Source organism: Nannospalax galili, unplaced genomic scaffold (assembly GCF_000622305.1).
Source record: "Nannospalax galili isolate Female #2095 unplaced genomic scaffold, S.galili_v1.0 scaffold307, whole genome shotgun sequence".
In the NCBI taxonomy this organism is placed as follows: Eukaryota; Metazoa; Chordata; class Mammalia; order Rodentia; family Spalacidae; genus Nannospalax; species Nannospalax galili.
In genome coordinates, this window is record NW_008359625.1 from 7,169,150 (window position 1) to 7,191,264 (window position 22,115).

General features: G+C 43.7%; 2 protein-coding genes across 6 annotated transcripts in view; one reads left to right on the forward strand and one right to left on the reverse strand.

Annotated features, from left to right (window-relative positions):
- Window positions 1-11,161, forward strand: part of Agk (acylglycerol kinase) — a 94,240-nt gene extending 83,079 nt beyond the window's left edge. For 4 of the 5 annotated variants that reach the window (XM_008823526.3, XM_008823527.3, XM_029558858.1 and 1 more), the window contains exons 14-16: window positions 6,433-6,503; window positions 8,850-8,934; window positions 10,152-11,161. In XM_008823526.3, coding sequence (XP_008821748.1) covers window positions 6,433-6,503; window positions 8,850-8,934; window positions 10,152-10,289 — 294 coding nt within the window. In that variant the 3' untranslated portion in view covers window positions 10,290-11,161. Of the gene's footprint in view, window positions 1-6,432; window positions 6,508-8,849; window positions 8,935-10,151 lie in introns of those variants that run through there. The other variant, XM_029558859.1, reaches the window with a different exon arrangement.
- A 2,068-nt stretch (window positions 11,162-13,229) lies between these two features.
- Dennd11 (DENN domain containing 11) overlaps window positions 13,230-22,115 on the reverse strand; it is a 44,153-nt gene continuing 35,267 nt past the window's right edge. The window contains exons 6-9 of the mRNA XM_008823528.3: window positions 21,339-21,470; window positions 21,040-21,190; window positions 20,240-20,308; window positions 13,230-18,732 (exon numbers count right to left, since the gene is read on the reverse strand). Coding sequence (XP_008821750.1) covers window positions 18,537-18,732; window positions 20,240-20,308; window positions 21,040-21,190; window positions 21,339-21,470 — 548 coding nt within the window. The 3' untranslated portion in view covers window positions 13,230-18,536. The remainder of the gene's footprint in view (window positions 18,733-20,239; window positions 20,309-21,039; window positions 21,191-21,338; window positions 21,471-22,115) is intronic.

Sequence of the window (22,115 nt, forward strand, 5' to 3'; positions counted from 1 at the left end):
GATGTATTCTTTGATACTGGGGTGTGATATTCGAAAGATGTCTGTTAGGTCCATTTTACGTATGGTATCATTTAATTCAGATGTCTCTGTTTATTCTTTGTCCAGTTGACCTGTCTAATGGAGACAGTGGGGTATTGAAGTCCCCTACTATTACTGTGTTGGGGTTAATGTGTGTCTTAAAGTCCTGTAGTGTTGTTTTTATGAATTTGGGTGCACTGGAGTTTCATGCATATGTGTTAAGGATTGTAACATCTTCTTGGTTAACTGTTCCTTTGAACAGAATGAAGTGACCCTCATCTCTTCTGATTAGTTTTACTTTGAAGTCTATTTTGTCAGATATTAGAATTATAACCCCTGCTTGTTTCTTAGTGCCATTTGCTTGGAATATTTTTTTCCATCCTTTTACCTTAAGGTAATGCCTGTCCTTGAAGATAAGATGGGTTTGTTGCAGACAACAAAGAGATGGATTTTGTTTCTTAATCCATTCACTTAGCCTGTGTCTTTTGACTCAGGAGTTCAATCCATTGATATTTAAGGTTATTATTGAAAGGTGTGTATTGGTTGACATCATTTTGATTGCTGTTTGTGTTCTCTGTCTAATTTTGTGTTTCCTCAATTATACCTTTATTTTCTTTCATTGCCCCTGGGGTATAGTTGTTTCTCTCTCCTCCCTCTGTATTACTTCAATTATTCTTTGAAGGGCTGGGTTTGTGGACATGTATTCTTTCAGGCTATTCGTGTCATGGAAGATTTTTCTTTCCCCCTCAACTATAATAGACATTTTTTGCTGGGTAAAGTATTCTGGACTGGCATCTGTTGTCATGTAGAACTGGGAATACCTTTGTCCAGGCTCTTGTGGCTTTCATAGTTTGCATTTATAAGTCAGCTGTAATTCTGATGGGCCTTCCTTTGTATGTGACTTGTTTTTCTTTTGCTGCTTTCAGTAGTCTCTTTGTTCTGTACATTTAGTGTTTTTACTCTGCTATGTTGTGGGGAGTTTGGTGGGGACATAGTGTTTTGACTTTCCATTTTATTTTTTCGTTGTGATTTTGGCATGTGAATTTCTTTTGTTTATGATTCTGATATAAGAATTAAGTTGAAGTATGCTTCTGTTTGTGTTATTGGGGTGCCTATATCCTTTCTTTATTGATTATGGTTGGTACAGGGTTCAGGTTCTTTCAGGTTTAATTTGGAGGGAACTGCTGGCTTCAGATCAGCTATTCAGGAGTACCCACAGAAGCCCAATTCAGGTTCCAGTCAGGTACACTCAGGCTTCCTTCACCACGTGGAGGCAGGATCCAAGAGCTCTCAGGCAGTCCCCTGTGTTCTCAGCCCCTATGCCAAAGGGAGGCCAGAGGGAGACCGAAACTGGCACTCTCTGGTCTGCTGAGATCAGAGCCACTACACCAATGGAGGTCCAAACCCACCCTCCCAAGCTGTCTGCTAGGATCTGAGCTTTAGCCTACCAAAGCCAGATCTGCCCTGGGACCTTGGGAGTGGCCTCACAAAATCCCAGGTTAGGGGGATTAGGGTATGGTGCAATTAGGGGAAGCTCACCACCAGGTGGAGGCAGGATGGAGGGGTGGCATTCTCAGGCCCTCTGTCACAGGGAGGCCAGAGGGAGGCCAGAACTCAGCACTCTCTGGCAGTCTCCCTAATTAAATTCTCACTACTTTATATTAGGTTTGTCTATGGATTCTCTCAGATTTGCTATAGATTGTTTTTTATCAGCTGAAAAGGGTGCCAGTTTTGTTTCTTCCTTTAAATGCTTTATTTTATAGTCCTCTGGCCCACTTTTCTGCACTGGCTAGGGCTTGAGTACGGAGCAGAGGAAGTGACCACAGGAGTCATTGTCTAATTCCCCATGTGTGAGAAAAGTGCCTCCAGTTCTTCATGTTTGAATCCGCTGTGATTTTCTTTAGCTACCTTTTATCAGATATGGACGTTTCTTCTGAAGAAAGCTTTGCTAAGTGGGTAAGGGTTTTTGAGTTTCTTAGATTTTAAATATCTTAGACATTAATTTTTATCAAGTAGCTTTCTGTCATTTAAGATGATAAAATACTCATTGAATCTGCTAGTATAGTAAGTTGAGTTATGAGACCTTTGCCCAAAATAGTGCTAAATCAATAGCTTTACCTTTGTACCTTAAACACTCAACACACTTTGTTAAATGACATTTGACATTGGCAAGAGCAAGCAGCAAAGCACAGGGATCTCATAGAAGGGACTCAGGTGAGGTAAGGTTCATACCCACCAGGTTTCTACTTGAGAGAGGCCACTGTGTGGGGACCAAGTCTTGCATATGAGAACCCACCTGAGCGAAGAAAGAACTAATAGAAAGAAGCTTAGTTCCAGGAGATTCGGTCACATCCCAGGGCCAAGAAGTGTGTTCCAGAAGCTTGAGCTGAAAATGGTTGTCAGACCTGGGGTGAATCCCCAGAAAGGCATTTTCTCGGTAGTATGACAAAATAGGACCCCAGGCTGTCCTTTATCTCTAGGAGGCCACCCTGCACAGGACCATGGTTCCATGTAACTTAAGTCTGCCTGAGAACAGAACTGAAGAACAAGGATCAACAACGGCCCAGCTGTCCTGTCTTCAAACTAGGAGTGGTGGATATATATATATATATATATATATATATATATTCAGCTTTTTGTTGTTTTGTTTTGTTTTCTCTTTTCGAGACAGGATCTCCCTGTAGCCCCAGCTGTCCTAGATTCACTATGGAGACCACAGGCTGGCCGAATTCACAGAGATCCACCTGCCTCTGCCTCCCAGTGCTGGGATTAAAGGCGTGTGCTACCACACCCGGAGGTAGTTATATTTTTAAATGATTGGAATTATACAGAATTCAAATTTCTGTTTCTGTGAGATTTTATTGGAACATGAACACACTAACATTTAAGTGCTGCATGGCTGCTTTTTATGCATTCCACATTAGAATTGAGTGGCCATTGTAGGTAACTCATGTCTTACAAACTTGAGATGATTGCTGTCTCTGGCCCTTAACCGAAAACATGTGCTTATGTCTGTTCTGACTGGAACAAGGCCCTGCTAGTCCACAGCAGGTTTAAGTGATGCCTGTTTCTTTCTCTTTTATCCTCTACACATTAGGTCTAGTGACTCGATAGCTTTCTTCCTAACTCATCACCACTTTAAACCTTTCCTCCCCTTCCTGCCAGCTCCCAGTGCCATGCCCTCTCATCACACCTTCCTGTCCTGGCATTTACTGAACCCTAAGCTGTTCCTCCTCATTTCTGTTCTTTTCTCTCTGCTTCTGCATAAGATCCCTATCTTAATTCTCAACAGCAGGCAGAGTGATCCTATTACAAGAAGCCAGAACATTTCCTTCCTTGGAGCCCTCCACTGGCTCTCCATTTTACCCAGCCTAAAAGCCAGATTTCTTAAAGTGGGTACAGGCCCCGCTCATCAAGAGGCCGTCTTCCCTCTCCATCCTCATTGCTTCGCTTGCCGCTGCCCCTCAGTCTCCTCCAGCCATGTGGGTTTCTTTGCTGTTCTCTGAACATGTCAGACATGCTCCCACCTGAAGGCCACAGCCAGGCAGTTCCCTTTGTGTGGATGGTTCATCCCTAGAATAATGGTATTCAGAGTGTGGTCTTCAATCAGTAGATATCACATCACTGGGAAATTTTTTGAAATGAAAATTCTTAGACTTTTACCTGATCTAATGAACTAGAAACTTTGAGTATGGGACTGGAGTCTGGATCTATTCGTAGATTAACTTATATCTAACAAATACAAACAGATTCTTAGTATTCATCGGCCCTCCAGGGATACTTGCTGATATTTCAGTACTGCTGCATTGGATAAAGACATTGCTACTCTCCTCCCTTCCACAGGTTTCTGATCAGGGCTACCTTCTCACCTGCACTTCTCTGCACTTCTTTCTATTATTATTATTAATGTATACTTTATTGATTTTTTTGTGCGTTTCATATACTGGATCTTTTTTTTTTTTTTGAGTCGGTCTCCCTGTAGCCCTAGCTGACCTGGATTCACTATGGAGACCAGGCTGGCCTCAAACTCACAGAGATCTGCCTGCCTCTGCCTCCCGAGTACTGGGATTAAAGGCGTGCGCCACCACGCCCGGCTCTTATATGCTGGATCTTAAGCAAATTTATACCCCGCCCCATCTGTGCTGTCCCATATCCCCCACCAGATTTCGTGCATTCTGTCATATATGTTAAGTCTTAGCTGGTCAAGCATTTGTACCAAAATGTCCCTCGATGCAAGTTCCTCCACTGGAGCTTAGCCATCCTATCTAGAGTCACTCCCTTAAAGAAGATCTGCTCTCCCTCACCCAGCAGTAATCAGTTGCCAACAATTCCTCAGCTAAGATTGGGACCTCCTGACTATTTCTCCAGTTCAGTGCTGCATTTTTGTCTGATTGAGTCAGCATGGATCTTGTGCATGCTGTCATCATTGTTGCAAGTTCATATAAGCAAGTTCCCTAAGGCCTGAAAGCCTCTGTTTCCTTATGTTCATACACCGTGGCTCTTAAAATCTTTCTACTCCCTCTTCCAAAATGGTCCCTGAGCACTAGGTTTAATATAGGAGTCCTACCCAAGGACACACACTCTGAAGTCTCTTATTCTCTAAAACTTTGGCCAGTTGTGGCCTTCTGTGTGCATCACGCTGTGTTGTATGAGGAAGCTTTGCTAGAGAGAGTTGAGGGATATATTAGTATTCTAACTCTACTATGTTCCATGAGCCTTAGTGTGGAGGTTCCACTGTAGATATCTCTTACGGCTGGACATCTCTCAGACATTTATTTTCTGTGTGTGACAAATTGTGGAACTCTGTAATAGCCTCCATCTGCTGCAAAACGAAGCTTTGATGACTGGTGTACAGTATACTTGCATGTAAATATAAGAATTCATATTTAGCATACAGTAATAAATTTCATTTGTCTAAAGATGACAGAGATAGGGTTTTTTAGGATCTATGACCTCTCCAGTCATATGTAATTGGCAATATTTACAGTGCCATCCATGAATTCCTTCCCATTGAGAGGGCTTTAAGTTCAATTAGATAGCTCTTCATTACCCCCTAGATAACAGTGCCACTACTGCACCAATAGAGATAGTTTGCTGGGCCAGTCATTACGGTTATTAGGCTTTACAGCTGAGTTGGACCATTGATTGATTTTTCTCCTTAGCAATCTGCACAGTATTCTCTAGAATTATGAGAACTAGTCTTCAGGGAGGAGGCTTCCAGGTCAGTTCCAGCTCCATCACTCCAAACCCTGTGCTAGACTCCTTTTTAAAATACAGTCATTGCCATCAATTGCTGCCTCTGGCTCCTTCTCTAATATACTAATATACTAATATGTCATTCTCTAATATACTCTGACATATTTGCAGTATACCTACTTTTTACTATTCTCAGTAATCTACTATTTTTTTATTCTATATCTTTATTATTTTGTATCTACATATGCGTTCCTCTACAGTGGAATGTAAGTTCTTTGTGGGAAGAAATTCATGTTTGTTTTGTTTAAATGATGTAACTGAATGTTCTGAAGAGTTCATGATACATGGCTGGCCCTCGGAGAGCTGAATGGAAAGTCAACCCTGCACAGCCTTTGTTCTTTACGTCACAATTGTGTTTCATAATTCCTTGTTGAGAGATTCAGCTGTGCTTTGGTGGTGTCCTTGAACTTCAGGCAGAGGTTCTCAGAGACCTGGCCTACATGTTTTGAACCACCACAGAAGGCCACATAGCCGTGCTGGGCTTGCTCCATGAAGGCCAGGCTTGTATTGCTTGCTAGCAACTAGTAGCAAACTGCAGGGAGGGTACAGAAGTCCAATCTCTCTTCATAGTGCTTCGTTGTAGATCAGTCTTTCAAAGCTTTGCATAGATGGAACAGAGTTTTGTCTTTACTGTCAGGGAATATACAGGTTGCTGTTTTCAGCCCTAGCTGCATACCATGTTTGCATTCAGAGCATTTTATAGAACAGAGACACCTGTGTTTCCATAGCAAGCAACTGATGTGGCATGATGAGATGATTATGTGTAGTGAAGAGTGAGACCTGGCATGGGTGGGCTGGAAGGTTGGCCTGCAGGGGGTAGAAGGAAGCTTAGGAGTTTTAATGCCTATGGCTTAGGGGTGACACAACTTCAAAAACCTCCTACTTTGAATTTTTATTCAGATATTTTGCTTTTGTACTAACAAAGCAAAAAAAAAAAAACAATAGAGATGAATTTTATGTTAATTATACCACAATAAAGCCTTTAATGAAAAAGATAGTATTCAGGATTAAATCTTTAAAAATAAGATGTAATACACGTTTGTCTTCTTGTCTTTGTATAAATTCTTTAGTTCAAAATATGAGTCACCAGAGGCTTAGGTGACAAGCTGCATTAGCCCAGTTTTCAGGTATTAACATTAGTATCCTTGACCTTTTTAGAGCAAAGAGGACTTTATGAACATTTGCATTGAACCTGACACTGTCAGCAAAGGAGATTTCATAACCATAGGGTAAGTAGCCTGCTCTGTAGGAAATGGGGCTTCATTGAGTAATTTTTATCCTCAAATCCTACTGTTGAGAGTGGGCCATGGAGTCTATTGAAGATAGAGATCTGGCAGAGGCCTTGTCTGTCTGGGAATTCTGAGATTCCTTTTTTCACAATGGGGCTGACATGTACAGTGCCTGTCTACTACTTTGGCCCTGCCTGCTTATTTGGGAAGGATCATAATTTAACAGTCTGCCTTTCAACTGAAATGAAAAGATTCAGTGTTTCAGGCATGGAGTCAGAAACTCTGGTTTCAGATCTGGAAAGATGGCTCAGTGGTTAAGAGCACCGACTGCTCTTCCAGGGGACCTGGGTTCAGTTCCTTGCACCTACATGGTTGCTAACAGCTATCCCTAACTCCAGTTCCAGGGAATCTGGCACCCTCTTCTAGTCTTGGCGGATTTGCATGCATGTGCTGCACTTACGTGCACATGGTGTACCTACATACATGCAAGCAAAACACTCATGCACCTAAAAATAATAATTAAAAAAAAAAAAAACCCTCTGGTTTCGAGTCCAAAAGCTTGATAAGCTACTCGCTGGCCTTAGGACTAAGGTCATTAAGCTTTTCTGAATCCTTTCCCATCTATAAATGGAAGAATATCATCATCTCTGCTAATCTCAGGACTGTCAGTCTCAAGTGAGGCTTTTACAATTGTGCAGCACTTGCCAGTATCTCCTACTGTTCCTGCCAATTTGCTTTATCTTCCTAGTCCCAGAGGACTAAGGAGAAACTTGAAAGGACATTGCGCACCCTGGACATTTCCCAGGCTTTTTTTCTCTTTTCTAACACAACACTGCCCTTCCAAGCCCTGCCTGATTTGTTAAGTCCTAGCTCTGCCAGAATTTCATTGGCTAAGAAGACTGTAACCCCTCCAGCCAGCTTCAAAGCATCTATGGAGACGGCGTGTTCCCATGCCAACTGGTGATCTGCTCAGCTCCATCTTCCTGTGCTTTGTCTTGGCGCTCCCCCTCGTGCCCGTTTGGGGATTGGACATTGCTGCAGCTGCAGCTGCGTCTCCATGGCTGCATCATCGTCCATTCCCGGACTGGCAGCAGAATGGCTTTCATTAGTTTGTGTTGTTCTCGCCTTTGATACAAATTCTTCAGATCCTGAATAGCTCCTTCTGCAGCCTTTGATTACTCTTGTGTATCTGGAGTAACGAGAAAGAGAAAGCCCCTCGCTACTCCCACTACAGTGTCCAGAAATCACATGGCATCTTCACTGAGTCTGCTCAGCTGTATTCAAATCTCATTTCTAAAGCTGACATCCAAAACAAAAAGAAAACCCCGCTACATTGTTTAAGTTAGGTGATGTCATTATGTTCTGCGTTCTCCTCAAGAGCTGCAGCAAGTTTCCTTCTGGTCCTTATAGGAAGTAAAATTGTGTAATTTATGTACCCACTGAGTGTTGGAATGGAATGTGGTGAAGCTGCTTTTGGAACTCCATGAGCATTTCATATACTGAAGAATTACTGTTTCCAAGTAACAATAAATAATAGATTTATTATTTAAACTTAGGTTAGTTTTGTTACTTTAGATAGCATCTCATGGCCCTGCTTGGCTTCAGATTCCTTAAGTAGGTCTTGCTGGCCTTGATCCTCCTGCTGCCACCTTTTTCTTTTTTTATGTATCTTGACTAGCCATACAGGGTATATGCATGAACTCAAGTATGTGTGCATATTCGTGTCTGATGGCTTTACTCCAAAGCCACTTAGCAAGATGAAATGTACTAAGTAGGCTTTAATGTATAGAGAATTATCAGAAAATATCTAAAAGTAGTTCATAGATATAAAAGAAATATCTACCATGGGGCGGGGGTGGGGGCATGCCTTTTATCCCAGCACTCCGGAGGCAGAGGCAGGCAGATCTCTGTGAGACTGGTCTACGTAGTGAGTTCTAGGCCAACTGGGGCTATGGAGAGACCCTGCCTCAAAAAACAAAGCAACAAAAAAAGAAATAGCTACCCCAAATTAGAATAAAATTACTTTTTTGTTTAATAAAAAAAAAAAAATCCTAAAAAAGACCAAATAACAGAAGTTTGAGAGAACTTTTCTCAAAGAACTTAATTACATCCTAATTTAAAATTTGACATTAACAGCCTGAGAACTAGGTCTAAATAAAGAACAATTCAGATAAACGCCCTGACTTCGTGCACAGTTGTCCAGAGCGAGTCAGTCTTCTCAGTCTAGACTGTATCGCATTGTAGCGAAAGTGATTTACTGAGCCCCAGTCTTCGTAGTCTAGAGGGAGAGAACTTGGGTGTTCTAATCCAGCTGCTATCGAAGGTCTCTCTTTCCTGTGTCAACAGAAGTCGGAAGGTGAGAGACCCTGAGCTGCATGCGGCTGGCACCGAGTGTCTCCAAGCCAGCTGCTGCACTCTGCTACTTCCTGAGGTAAGGTGGACCCACTGCTGGGGCCTCTTGTCTACTCTGTCTTCCCTTCTGCTTCCTTCTCCTCCTCTTCTACTCACTGACTGACCTTTAGGCACCTTCTGTGTGCAAAATCCTGAAGTCTGAGTTATATTAAGGGACCAGAAAAGGGAAGCAGAGCCTCCTTTAAGGCCTCCATTTAGACGTGGCCTCCTGAGGCTCCAGTCTTCAAGTCAGGGTTCTCCCTCAAACTGAGTGTTTTGGTCTCTAGAACATTTACTTTTTCATACCGAAAATGTAAAATCTGAATAATGTATGAGCTGAAGAATTTTCTAACTGGTGTAGTGCAGTTCATTTTAACATTTTCCGTAATTGTACTATAGAATGCCATGCTTAGACTAATAACCGATGTAAGTAGGAGGGGAAAAGGTAGAGATTTATGAATTGTAAGGTAATTTGATTAGTGCTACCCCAGAAAAGATTAACAGGCCTCTGAGGAGCTGTGACCATGATACCACTGTACCGCATTGAAACTACGTAAACAAACTTGACTGGCACCACCATATCATAGAGCAAATGCTGAAGGACGTGCATGCATTGTGCAAGGGCTTCAGAGTCTCATGTACTAATGCTCACATCCCAATAGCTCAGCACGTCTCAAGGGATACTGTAAGAGATGCAGTGGACATGACACTTTCAGTTTAAGAAAGACTGTAGTCCTTGACCCTAGATGACATCTTTATAAGTTTCTTTTTGCTTTCTTTCTTTGAGATGTATGTGCTTTCCTTATTACATGAGGTCTTTGACAGTTTCATATATGTATCATGCGGCAGGGCCCTTGTCTTCCCATAATTTTTTTTTTTTTTTTTTTTTTTTTTTTTTGGTGTTGAGACAGGGTCTCCCTGTAGCCCCAGCTGATCTGGAACTATGTAGACCAGGCTAGCCTTGAACTCACAGAGATCCGCCTACCTCTGCCTCCCAAGTGCCCCACTACACCCAGCTCCATAAATATTTTTAAAATTTAACTTCAAGCTCCAAAATACTTTTTGAGATAGAAATCTTGAAAAAGAAAATTAATCCTTTTTCATAGGTAGAAGAGAGTTGAAATGTTTCCAGGATTTTGTGTGCCGTAGTTGACACTGAAATGTTTTGTTAGAACAGTAGGATAAGACCTCCAGGCAGAAATGTTTTCTTGTGACAGCAAGCCACACAGCTGCATTCTGAACCCTCTCTTCCTCCAGGGAACAGAGGGCTCCTTCAGCATTGACAGCGAAGAGTATGAAGCAATGCCCGTAGAGGTGAAACTGCTGCCCAGGAAACTGCAGTTCTTCTGTGACCCAAGGAAGAGGGAGCAGATGCTGCAGTGTGCATCGCAGTGAGCACAGAGAAGTGAGGGGCACTCCCACGCTGCACTTTAAGCCACCAGTGGGACCAAAAGGGAATGGGTGCCTCATCTGACCCACAGTGTCGTCAGAGGATCCCAAGGGAAGTTTCATGGCAAGAACCCCTAACCTCTTCTGCAGTGCTTCCCAGAGCATACCCTGTCACTTGACCAGTGATCAGTGTTCTCTTAACCCATGCTTTCCTTGTATGACAGTTGACCCCTCCTACCTAGTGGTTTTCTGAGGCTGGTTCAAAGAAGTTTTCATACTCTGTGGTAGGAAAAGGCTGGAATTCTGTGATGGCCCCAGAACATGCCACAGTGGAGAGTAGAGCCCTTAGACTAAGCTTATCTGTTCCTGTTTTGTTCTCTGACCATCCTGGGGATCCCAAAGGGAGCAACTGCCTTCTTTGGGTGCCTTTCCCTGTTTCTGGGCTCCCCCATGGGTGCTGCTACTTTGTGAGTTGTTGTTTTGGCTTGTCCTCAAAAAGCGAATGTGAGGTGGTTCTCTGTTCAGCTATGGCTAAAGCATTGTAAAATGCTAATTTTTTAGCTCCTGCTGCTTGCTTTGCATGTGTACATCCGAGATGCATGCTGAAAACTGACCTGCGACCCACCTTGTAACTCAACCTGGCATCGAGCTAGGAACTTGCATTTTAAAAGGCTACCTTCCCCAGGTAAATCTACCTTACCTGGAGAAACTGTTTTAAACCAGTATTCCATAAACTGTTTTCCCCAAATACGTATCATACCCCTCATGTTGATATCTAAACTTTGTCATGGAAAGTTAACTAGTTGCCAGTGTACTCTAGTGTCATGTAAATATTGATGTTTAAAAATAAAAACTGTTGCATCACTCTTTTAAACATATCCAGTGTAATTTAAATACCACAGCAATTTGATACCCCTCATTTATTTATAAAAATAAATGAACTAGTTCTTCAGTATTTGAAAATTTTAAATTATTTTTTTTCTCCCTGTGAGTGTAGTTTCTGTACCACTGTCGGTGAAAGGATCTTATAGTACATTTTATGCTCGTCACTCCTTGTCATTTGCTTTTCATCAGCCAAAAAAATAGAAATCTAAATTTTTAGTTAAGTACTAGCTTATTACAGCACAAATGTTTTCATAATTATTGGTATGTATTTGATGAAAACATTTCCTTGCTAATTAAAAATTATATTATTAGCTCGGCATGGTGGTACATGCTTTTAGTCCTAGCACTCAGGAGGAAGCAGAGGACAGTAGTAGATTGCTGTGAGATCAACGCCAGCCTGGTCTACGTAGCGAGTTCCAGGCCAGCTGGGGATACAGTGAGACCCTGTCTTCAACAACAAAAATTACTAGAATGTTCTCTGTCCTTTTTTAGTTCATTTACCTGATATACAGTTATTATTTATAATACAAGGAGGGCCAGCATCAGGTATATTGTTTCATTTTTAAATGTTGAGAAAGTAGATGAAAATAAGAATTATAATAATGTCATACAGCTCTTTGAATTTGGTTAGGAATTGGTACAAAAACAGTGCTGTGTATCAAATTTTAATAATGCTCTCTTAACAAACAATGAGATCTTCCTTTAGTTTGTGGTAAGTAGAAAACTAAACACCTGGCTTGCAAAGGAGTTGCTGCCAGGTCATTAGCAAGGTTTGCTTTTAACACTACTATGGACATTTTCTTTGTTCTGTCCCCAGAAGTCCTTGAACTCTAGAGGCCCTGCACTGTAGTGGATGAGAGGAGACGAGACACATAGCTTTGTCTTTGTAAGAAAGGGAAAGTGAGGAAGAGGTGGCCAACCTCAGCAGAGGATTAAATTTAAGAACAGTAATATACCAAGTGTTTCATATGGTGCGAAGAGCAATGCTTGAATGGATTATATAGTGGCTACAAAAACCCCAGAAATGAAGAGCACAGAATTACCAAGGTCGCCTATTTAGCACTGTATGCTTACAGTAGTGGTAAAAAGCTGCTTTGGGAAAAAAAAAACCAGAATGATCCAAAGATCAGCCTTAGTCACTTATCCCATGTTAGCTATGGTGGGAAAAGGAGGTGCTGTGATGTAAGAAAATAAAAGTAGATCTTGTGGTTCTTTGTCAGCATGGAGGCCTAGTATAGAACTAGCTATCTCTTAAAGCACTGCCAGTGTGTATGTGTAGTTACTGACTCTAACCATCATGGCCCATGTGGTTGGGGACAGATATTTGACCCACATTAAGATAATGTTGTATATAAATATGCTTTGTTTCCTTTATTCAAACTATGTCCTATGGGGGCTTGGCATTTACAGTATAGCTATAAAAGAACAACGTCTAGGCAAAGCTGCTGTGCAGAGCTCTGCAAAGGAGAAACCAGGCCCCTCCTGTTTAGTACAGGTTCTCAAGCCTCTTAAATAGTAAAATATAGTAGATGCTTTCTGTAAAACAAAGCTTAGTACAAATTTTCCTTTGCTTCACAATTACAAAGTGCTAAGTCTTTACAGCGTTCCTAAGGCATGGGCACTATTACATATGCCACCCCACTGAGGAACTAGGAACCTGACTTCGTGGCCAATGGTGACAGCACACTCTCTACTGGTTTAACTTCCCAAAAGGAGAAAAAAAAGAAATAAAAGTTTAGACTATGTATATACATATGTACATATGTATCAGTATATAATGATGTTAAAGAAAACTTTCACAAATTTTATGAAACAGTAACTTCTAGAAGTTTCCTGTGGTGTTTGTGTAGCCTTGGGTCCTCAAACTTAGTTTCCGTTACCTGGAGAGTGTTTATCCTACCATAGCCTCTCAAAGGACCAGCAGCAGCACCCCATTTTCCCTACAAATCACCTGTGAAAGCAGCGTTCCACCCCTGGGCTCTGCCCCTGAGGTTGGCCGTCATCATTCCCTCCTACCACAAACTGCATTCTTGTAGTAGGTAAAGGACCACAGCACACTGATTCATGTTAAAATGTGAACTTTAATTGTAAAAATTGCTTTCTGTAAATATAGTTATTAACATCTCTGCACACAACTTAGTTCAGATATATACAGATGTTATTTGTACCACAGAAAAGGATCGATTTGAGAAACATTTACACTTAACCTCAGGCTTTCTTCAGGCCTGTACATAACTATTGGAGAGAGAGACTACGATACTTGTCTGCAGTAGTATCCACAGAAAAACTTATGCAGTGTCTTTCCGAGTTTGCCATGAGGTAAACCCTTGAAACGTAGATTCAGGTTCTCTTATTGCTATAACTCTTAGGCGGGGTTATTCTGCACAATGGATTTTTACACTTAAGGCAATAGGGATGCTGAGCGTAACTTGGGAAAGAAATAGGAAAACGGGGTTCTAAGTTTATAACATTTCTTTTTCAGGAGAGATTTGTATTCCAGTCTTTAAAAAGTTAGCAAGTTTTGGGCAAGTAAAGAAAGTGGGTTTTGTTTGCCTCCCAGCTTAAGCCCCATAGCCACCCATCCCGGCCCTTCAGAAGTACAGAACCCCGCTGCGCTGATGGCCGATTTGGGCATGACACACCCAAACTTGGTTTTCCTAAGTTTTAGATATGCCAATAGCTCCTGGGAACAGAGGTATATCAGTAGTGAAAATGGAAAAGTCCACTTTATCTTTACTTAATGTACCCGAATTTAATGTCAACTAACCGTATCTGCAACCAGCTAATTCTACCTCTCTGCAGATCTATCTTTTCCCAGTTTATAAAATCCTAGCTTATGCTGTGGACCCCAGCTGTCCCCAAAAAGCAAAGTTAACTCAGCATTAGTCTGAGCTGGCATCTACTGCAAACATAAGTCATTCACACCTACTCTCTGGGTGTTAAATAAACTTTCTCAATTTAGGTCAACGTAGTTCTAAAAGCTGATGCTATGTTGAAATTCTAGAATAAATTCTAAAAAGATAACAGAATTTTATTTATCCATCTTCATTTCTCTATATAGCACCAGGAAATCCCTATTCCCTTTCTAAATTGACAATGTCACCTAACTTCCAGCTCACTAACATGAATTAAAGTGCCAGTTATAAAACTACGTCCCATCCCTCTCCAGTTGACCAGGAGGCAAGAGTCATTGAACGACCACAGTTATCCTCTTTGGTCCTGGATTTTATGGAAGGTTAATGTCTGTGTCTTACCCTTCCCGGGCCAGTGCCCTCATTTACTCTTTAAAACACTACCACAGATGGTGAAGCTTCTAAAGGCTTCCACTGCTATCAAGTGGCAAAGCTGCCCATTTCGCCTTGGATTATAGCTTTGAAATTTCCTTCCATTTCAACACTTTTATACTCAATTCATCACATAGTAACATTGATATAAAAATAAACTTCCATTTCTCATAAGAAAAACATTAACGTAATTCACAGTTCGCCTTTTCTCCCACAACACTCAGTACTCCAATGGCTCCTGGGAACAGAGGTATATTTGTAATAACAATGGAATACTAAAAGCCCATTACTTGGGCATAAAAGGTACCCTTAACTCTTCCCCTACCTGAATCAGAAAAGGATTTTCCTGAACTGAGGGATGACTGCGTCTGCCAAGGTAAAGCTATAGGCCGGCGGGATCCTTGCCATGTTACTACTACAGGGTCTGGGGAAGAGCTGATAGCTCTGATTCACAGCCACTGACCTGCAGCTGACAGGAGACAGCAGCCCACCGAGGGCTTGTTGGGCTCCACGTTCATTTTCAAACTCTTCTCACGTTAAGTCAAGTTCACTATGAAGCTGAGCATCATCTTACAGTTTTGTATATCCATACCCTCTTCTCCCGTTTGCCTCTCCAAGGATGATCTACACTGGGCCTGGAGAAAGCATCTCAATCCATTCAGTTTCGAGAGAGCAGTTCTGAGGTCCCTGCCTCTTCAAGGGGGTGGCGTTTGCCACTGAAAAGTTAACTCACTGAAAGCCTCAGTGGAAGGGTCATTTCACCATATTGTATTTAATGAGCTTTCAGTACATCAAGACAGATAGCAAGTTCATCCCCCTAGCCATCAGAATGAAGACAGTGAGTTACCTGTGATTTAATTTGCCTTTACTTTCTAGCTAAAATATATAATTACATAAGTGGACCTTCACATGTACCGTCTGGCACCACTGCATCTGAGTGTTCTCTTCCTTTGTCGTGATTTTCATGTGGTTTACAGCAAGGTACGTTAGAGATGCTTCCTGTACTGACTCATATCTATCTTATCCATGAATTCAGCTTCTCTCCCACAGCCAGTGGAAGAAAAGAGCCAGAGGGGATGGTGGGTATGGGGGGAGGCAAGTACCTCTCATTTCACAGTACTCCTGAAAGGACCATACAGGCCCCGGGCAGGACACTGATGTTGGAATGGATCCATGCCCAGCATAAGGAAGGCTTCATGTTTGAAGCCAGAGCTAATACCAAACAGTGTTTAGCCCTATTTTGTAGTCTGGTAAGAGAGAAACTGCTATTTTTTTATTTCTGGAGAAAGAGTCCTAAACCTGGCAACAATTGGTTGAGTCTTACCATCTGTTAAACCTACATAATTGAAAGCATCTACTTTAAGAGGCCTTTGTTATACTTAATATGGATGTCCACAAATCCAGAATGTGGATTCCAGGCCCCTCAAGGGTTTTTGCCATCAGGAATTTCTAACTTAAGAATGATCAGACAGGTCAGCATCACAGGTTAGCATGTTATTTCCAGGTTAGCACATGATTCACAACATGGCACAGATGGGGCTTAGTGTTCCCCAGAAGGGCTCTTCTGCCAGCCTAGCAGGGGCCCAGTGAGGGCCACCAGCAGAATACAAGACTGACAACTAAGTTTTCAGCTCTGCTCCTGGAGGTCAGTAATTTTAAAAAAAAGAAAAAAGCCTGTCCCTGCTGAGTACAGACCTAGGAAGCTGTGAAGGATTTGTACCAACGTCCTCCAAACAAAAGCAGATGGTTTTTCAAAAAATTCACAAATGACAAATGCAGGTCCATGTTGCTCCCGGCTTCTGCCATCACTGAAGAGGGAATTCTACGTAGTACCTCACCCTGTACTGCGGGGAGCTGGCAGCATGATACTGGCTTGTGTCTGCTAACTGCCACTCGGGGGAGCTGTGTGGTACTAAGCAAGGCTTCAAAAGTGCCATAGGAAGCTGGGCCTTCACTTCCAGGTACTTGCTCTGAGGATCATAGCTGGAAGAAGACATTGCTGAGGTGCTAACGAGGCGCTAACACACATGCTGTTCAGGCAAGCAGAGGCTACCGGGTCTGGCCCGGGAGGAAGCTGGCAAGGTGGGAAGGACTGGAGGAAATGCTGAACAAGTTCTGCTCCAGGGTCAGCTAAGCCCAGGCCTATGGCATCACCTCTGGGACCCCAACTCTGCATGAACATGAGGGGGACACAGGAGATACCAGAAAGGTGGCTGCCTAGTTAAAAAGAGCCTCAAGCCCTGACTCGCAAAGGACAACCCCCTTGCTACATTTACATCAGCACTTCTCAGCCTGCAGTTACAACAGGCCAGAAACAGCAGTGTTGGCACACAGGCAGAAGACTCTGAGGTGGCTCTTAGAAATGGGTTTGTCCAGCAACTCCTTTAGTTTCAGAGAAAGAGGGTCTGCTGGCTCCTTAGGAGAGGCAGACTTCTTTTACTCCTATGCCTATCTCTGCCTGCCTACCCAAACCTAGAAAACCCTGAGCTCTTGAAGATAACTGGAAGGAACATTACTTGACCCTTCTCAGAAGGTCCCTGCTCAGCCTTGTGGGCAAAAGGAGAGGGCAGCCACAAACACAACGCAGGTGAAACTTCAGCCACTGAGCACAGCTGTGGTTTTTGTAAACATTTATGTTACTGGAATGATGGCTAAACCCACAATGCAGAGGGCAAATCTGTTAGTTGTACAGTCTGATGATGCCCAACCTTACATATTTACACAGAAGATGTGACCCTGACTCATCAGTGTCTATTTTTATCTATTTGCATTTATATCCACACTCTTGAATTCCTTATCCATGAGCTACAGTGAAAACACCTGAATTAAGATGTTTGGCCCATCTTAGCCTGGCTACTTCTTGGCCTTAAAGATGCCTGATAGTCAGCCATTCCCATAATACAACCAGGCGGGAGGGTGCCGGAGAAGAGCCCATTCCCAACAACCAGGTATCTCAGTCAAACACAACTAGATTCTATGCATGGGACCTGGCTTTCTGACTGACAATTGTCCTCTTACCTAAACTGCAGCCATAAGTAATCCAGCACCCCAGAAAGGATGACTATAGGATCCAGAATGCAAGCACGGTGGTTCCTGACACTCAGATTTCCAGCCACTCTCAAGACAAGGTACTATCAGATATTCCCTGTCAGATCTATGAGGTGCCTGGATGCAACTGCTTAGCCTAAGGAATGTTGCCTCTGCTAAAGGGATGTTTTCAAGACCTCCAAACCGGTAAACAGTCCTATTAATACCATGTTCTAACTGGAGTCAACTAGCTCCAGAACCTGGCTACATTTCAGAATCCACTGGCTCTGTCTATGCAAAGTCAGAGAAACTTGCACTTTTTCCCTCTCCTGCATGAACTCCACCCAAGTTACTCCAAGATGATCAACCCTTAAAAGAGACTCAAATGAATCTGCTTGTAAGCTCCAGGGCCAAACACCAACCTTAGGAATACCAAACCATCCCAAAGGGGTAGGGAGTATTCCATTTAGTAGCTACCATTCCCTTATTTTAAGGATTTCAAGGCTTCATTCTAGTTTTTCAGCTGACTCATAAAACAACCTCCCCCTGCCATTACATCCTTAGAGGAGGTCACATTTAGTGCGCAGTGGTCCCTAATCAAGTGAACAGAGAAGACACAGACTTACCCTAACAGGTGATCCCAACGCTGCTGACTCCTAGAACTCTGTGACCTTGAAAGGTTACCTGATTAGTTTCTGCTTTTAGGCAGATAAACACTGGACACCTGGTTGCCTTATTCTATGTACCAGGGGACATACAAACTTTGTGAGCAGCTCATCCCACAGTTCACCCCACTTGAACTGATAGAACTAAGACCGCAGAGAACAGGCAGCTCTGGAAGACAGTGGTAGATTGGTAGATTCCAGTTCCCAACCAAGGCAGGATTCGAAGTCAAGGCAGTCACACTTCAACCCAGGAGACAGGAAGAAAGGAAATGGCAAAAATTACATGTGTGGGAGGATAGAAAGAGTCCTTTTTGTCAGCTTCATACAAAACCAACGCCACTGGGGTCCTGGAGTGTCACCGCGCGAGTCTCACCAGTCCTATGTCACTCTTCCTATGGACAACAGGGGTTGTCAATCACTAGCATGACATCAATGCCATAGGCCTCGAGCAGGTCCATAAGGAAGCCCCTGTCTCCCTGGGGGTCCAGGCCCATACCCCGGGCATGCTCTGCAGTTAGAGTTTTGTCTTGACTCGCAGACACCTCCATCAAAGTCTGAAAAATCCGGTTATTTTGCTCTAAGAAAAACCTGCATTCCCAAAACAGAAAAGGGAGGGAAGATGATACAAAAAACTCAGTAGACAATCCATATGTACAGAACTGAAAATCAGGATGCTCTGGTAAGGCTTCAACAATAACTTTAAAAACTCGGAAGAAAACAGGGTAAAAGTTAAATGGTTATTAAAATGTGAATAAGCTTGGCAAGAATCACATGTGATAGAGAAATCTGAGTGGGTGATGGCTTGACTGCTGATACTATTCTTGTGGTTTGAACACAGCCTCAGGGAGAGGCTCCACAGACTGTTTCTCTCCCTCTGCTTAGTCATGGGGGAGGGGAGTGTTGAAAGCCCACAGCTGATAGATAATGCAGTCATGAGGCCTAGACTTCAAGTGAGAATCTGAAATGCCCATTTTTCAAAGCCCTGACTGGGCTCCTGAAGTTCAGCCAAGGAGCCTCACTCGGGAGCAGAGGGCTGGGCACTGACCCTGCAGCCCTGGGAGGCCAACACTACACAGAAAGGGAATTCTCAGAGGAGCTGCAGCAGGCATGGGGCAAACCAGAAGCCAGCAGCATTCTAAGGGAAGGTGGCAGGCACAGAGGGAAGGTAAGCGACATCCACCAAGATCGGCCGCCCACAGCACCACAGGGTGCTTGCTCTCTTTCAAGTACTTTGGAGTCAGGTTAAGAATTACATAGGGAGCAAGATTAAAAACCACAGCATTACAGTAGCACTGAATGGATAAAGGAGCTGTGTTTAGAAAGGCATTCATGCAGCTCTGCTGCTCAGGGCCGGGGTCCACAGAGTGCCTAAGGCAGCTCCCGATGCTCAAGACTTGATCCCATGGTGTGTCGCATCTTGACAAGACTGTGGCTATGCAAAGTTCCCGATGACCTACCCATACACACAGCATGCATGCATTAGAAAGTACACTCAGAAACAGCTAAACCTTTGTGGGAAAGTCTTCAGTACACACTTTGAACTCAAGTGTTCTATTCTAGGCCCCTCCCAGCAGCTAGCACAGGAGACCAAACAGGAAGCTGAGGAATTTGTTTACTTCAATTACAACTCTGCTCTAAGCTGGAACAGGACTTCCTGTGGCTATCTGAAAGGAATAGGTGCTGAAGGACCAGCCCTCTCCCTGGCTACCAACAGATCTAGAGCAGAGAAATTATATACTTTGATGAGGTAAACTTTCAGCTCTTTTAATACTTAGCTCTGTCTGTCCCTCAGGAACCTCGTGTTCATTACTTACTCTGAATAGAGTGATTCTTTGTGCTATGTGGTAACATCCCGGGTATAAAATGTTCATCAGAATGACTAGGCCAGGACCCCATTTTCTCTGTGACCTGCCGCTGCTTCTTTAACTGCTCTGGGTTTGTCCTCATAGCCTTGTGGGGTTCAGGCTACCTCTGCAAGGAGCCCAGCTCTGAGAGCCCTGGGAGCAGTAAAGAACATCTGAATGGCAGTCGGTGGCATGGGAGGGGGCCGCGCTGAAGGATCCCCAAGGCCCCACAGCTGCCCAGGGCAACTCACAGTACAAAGAGGTCCTCTTCACAAGGGTTGTAGTCACCTTCGACTTCCTGGGAGTACAGCAGCATCTGCCTGTTGGGAAGGAGAAAGCGTCAGACTCTGCCAGCTGCTGGACCCAGTTACATACTCAGCAACAACCAAGCACTTACACTGGCCCCACCTCTCAGGAAGCAGCACCAACAAGCATAGGTGCCCATCCATAGGCATGGAGAAAGGGACAGGAACAGAAGAAACAGAGCTTGGACTCAAATGCAGGACCCTATTAATTTGCCAGTGGTCACCTTGGGTAAGTGACCGTGTTCCCCAATTATGCACCACACGGGAGTGACAGTGATAACCCTCAGTCTCACAGAATAACCGAAACATAGAGTTACATGTACAGTGTATAGACAAGTTTCTAATATGAATCAACACTGTAGATACTCAAATGGTTGTTCTAAGCACACAGGCAGATCTAACGATCATTTGGGGAGTATCTAGAAGCTAGTGTAGCTGTTCGTTCACTGAGCTTCGGATTCCAAAGCCTACCAGAAACAACCCATATCTGGCTGTGAGCACAATACTTGGGAACCCCAACCTCCTGAAATACAGAACTGCCCTTCCTTTCCAGCTCCCAGCACACACACCACTCCTAGAAGCGGGCAGCAGCACAGGCTTCTCGGACATCTCCCAGGGCCATCCCGAGGAGGGTGGAGCTCTCCAAGCCCCCTGGCAGCCTCTGATCCTTCAGCATAGCCCTGGCCCATGCCCGTCAGCACGCATGCCATGCATATGGCACAGAAATGGTGCACTGGCTGCCTCACCTCTGCTCATTGAGCCGACGGTACTTCTCTCTGTCTGCACTGTTGATCTTCAGCAGGGGCTGCAGGTGGTCATGGTGAGTCTTCACATTCTGGTTATCCACATAGACATCGTACAGCTCTCGCTTCTCCTCAAAGATCTTCTCTGTGGTGCCTTGGAATCCAAAGGTTAACGGGTGAGAACCTGGAGGGGTCACAAAGGGAGCCAGCCCAACCCTGCTAGGAAATCGAAGTCCAGGAGCCCATGTCTGACAGGAGAAGGACTTGAAACAGGCAAGCGGAGGGGAGGGCCCCATACTCACAGGCCACATAGGACATCTCTACCTCCAGGCTCTCGATGTCAGCCACGTTCACATAGAAAAAGGGTTTGGACTCAGGGATGGTGCCCCCGATGCCAGGAAGTGAGACGTTGGCCAGGCAGCAGCAACAGTATACTGGGGGAGTGGAGCAGTGATGGTAAGGGGGGTGACTGCCCTCGTGTCCCCTCCTCTACCTAAGATTGCTGGTCAACACCTCTAAACAGTTGGCTCTACAGGGACGCTGCTACAATTTAATATTTTCCCTTGTCAAACACATGTTGAGACTTGATCCCCAGTGTCATAATACTGAAAGGTGCAGTATCTTTAATGGGGAATTAGGTCATGCGGGTTCCACCCTCATGAAAGGTTTAATGTAGTTTGAGAACAGTGGCTCAGTTACCTCAAGAGTAGGTTATGAAGTGAGCCTGCTCTCTCCCCATGCTACTCTTCCACCATGAGGCTTTCATCAGAAGCTGAGCAGATGCCAGACCCATGAGCCAAAATAAACCTTTCTTATAAATGCTCCAGCCTCAGACATTTTGTTATGGTAATGGGAAGTTGATTCAGAAGCTGAGGAGGGCTTTGGCTATGCTACCTGTCTTGTACCAAGTGCTATTGACAGATCTTTTGGGCCCCCACCCCAGAACCCGATCTGAAGATCATGTAAGCAAACAGACGTTTTGAATCTCCTTCATGGGCCTTGCTTAGAATTTGATTCTGTTGACCTTCTTTCTCCCTTCTCCAGGCTGCGGCTTAGTGTAACCTTGTACCCTCTGTGTG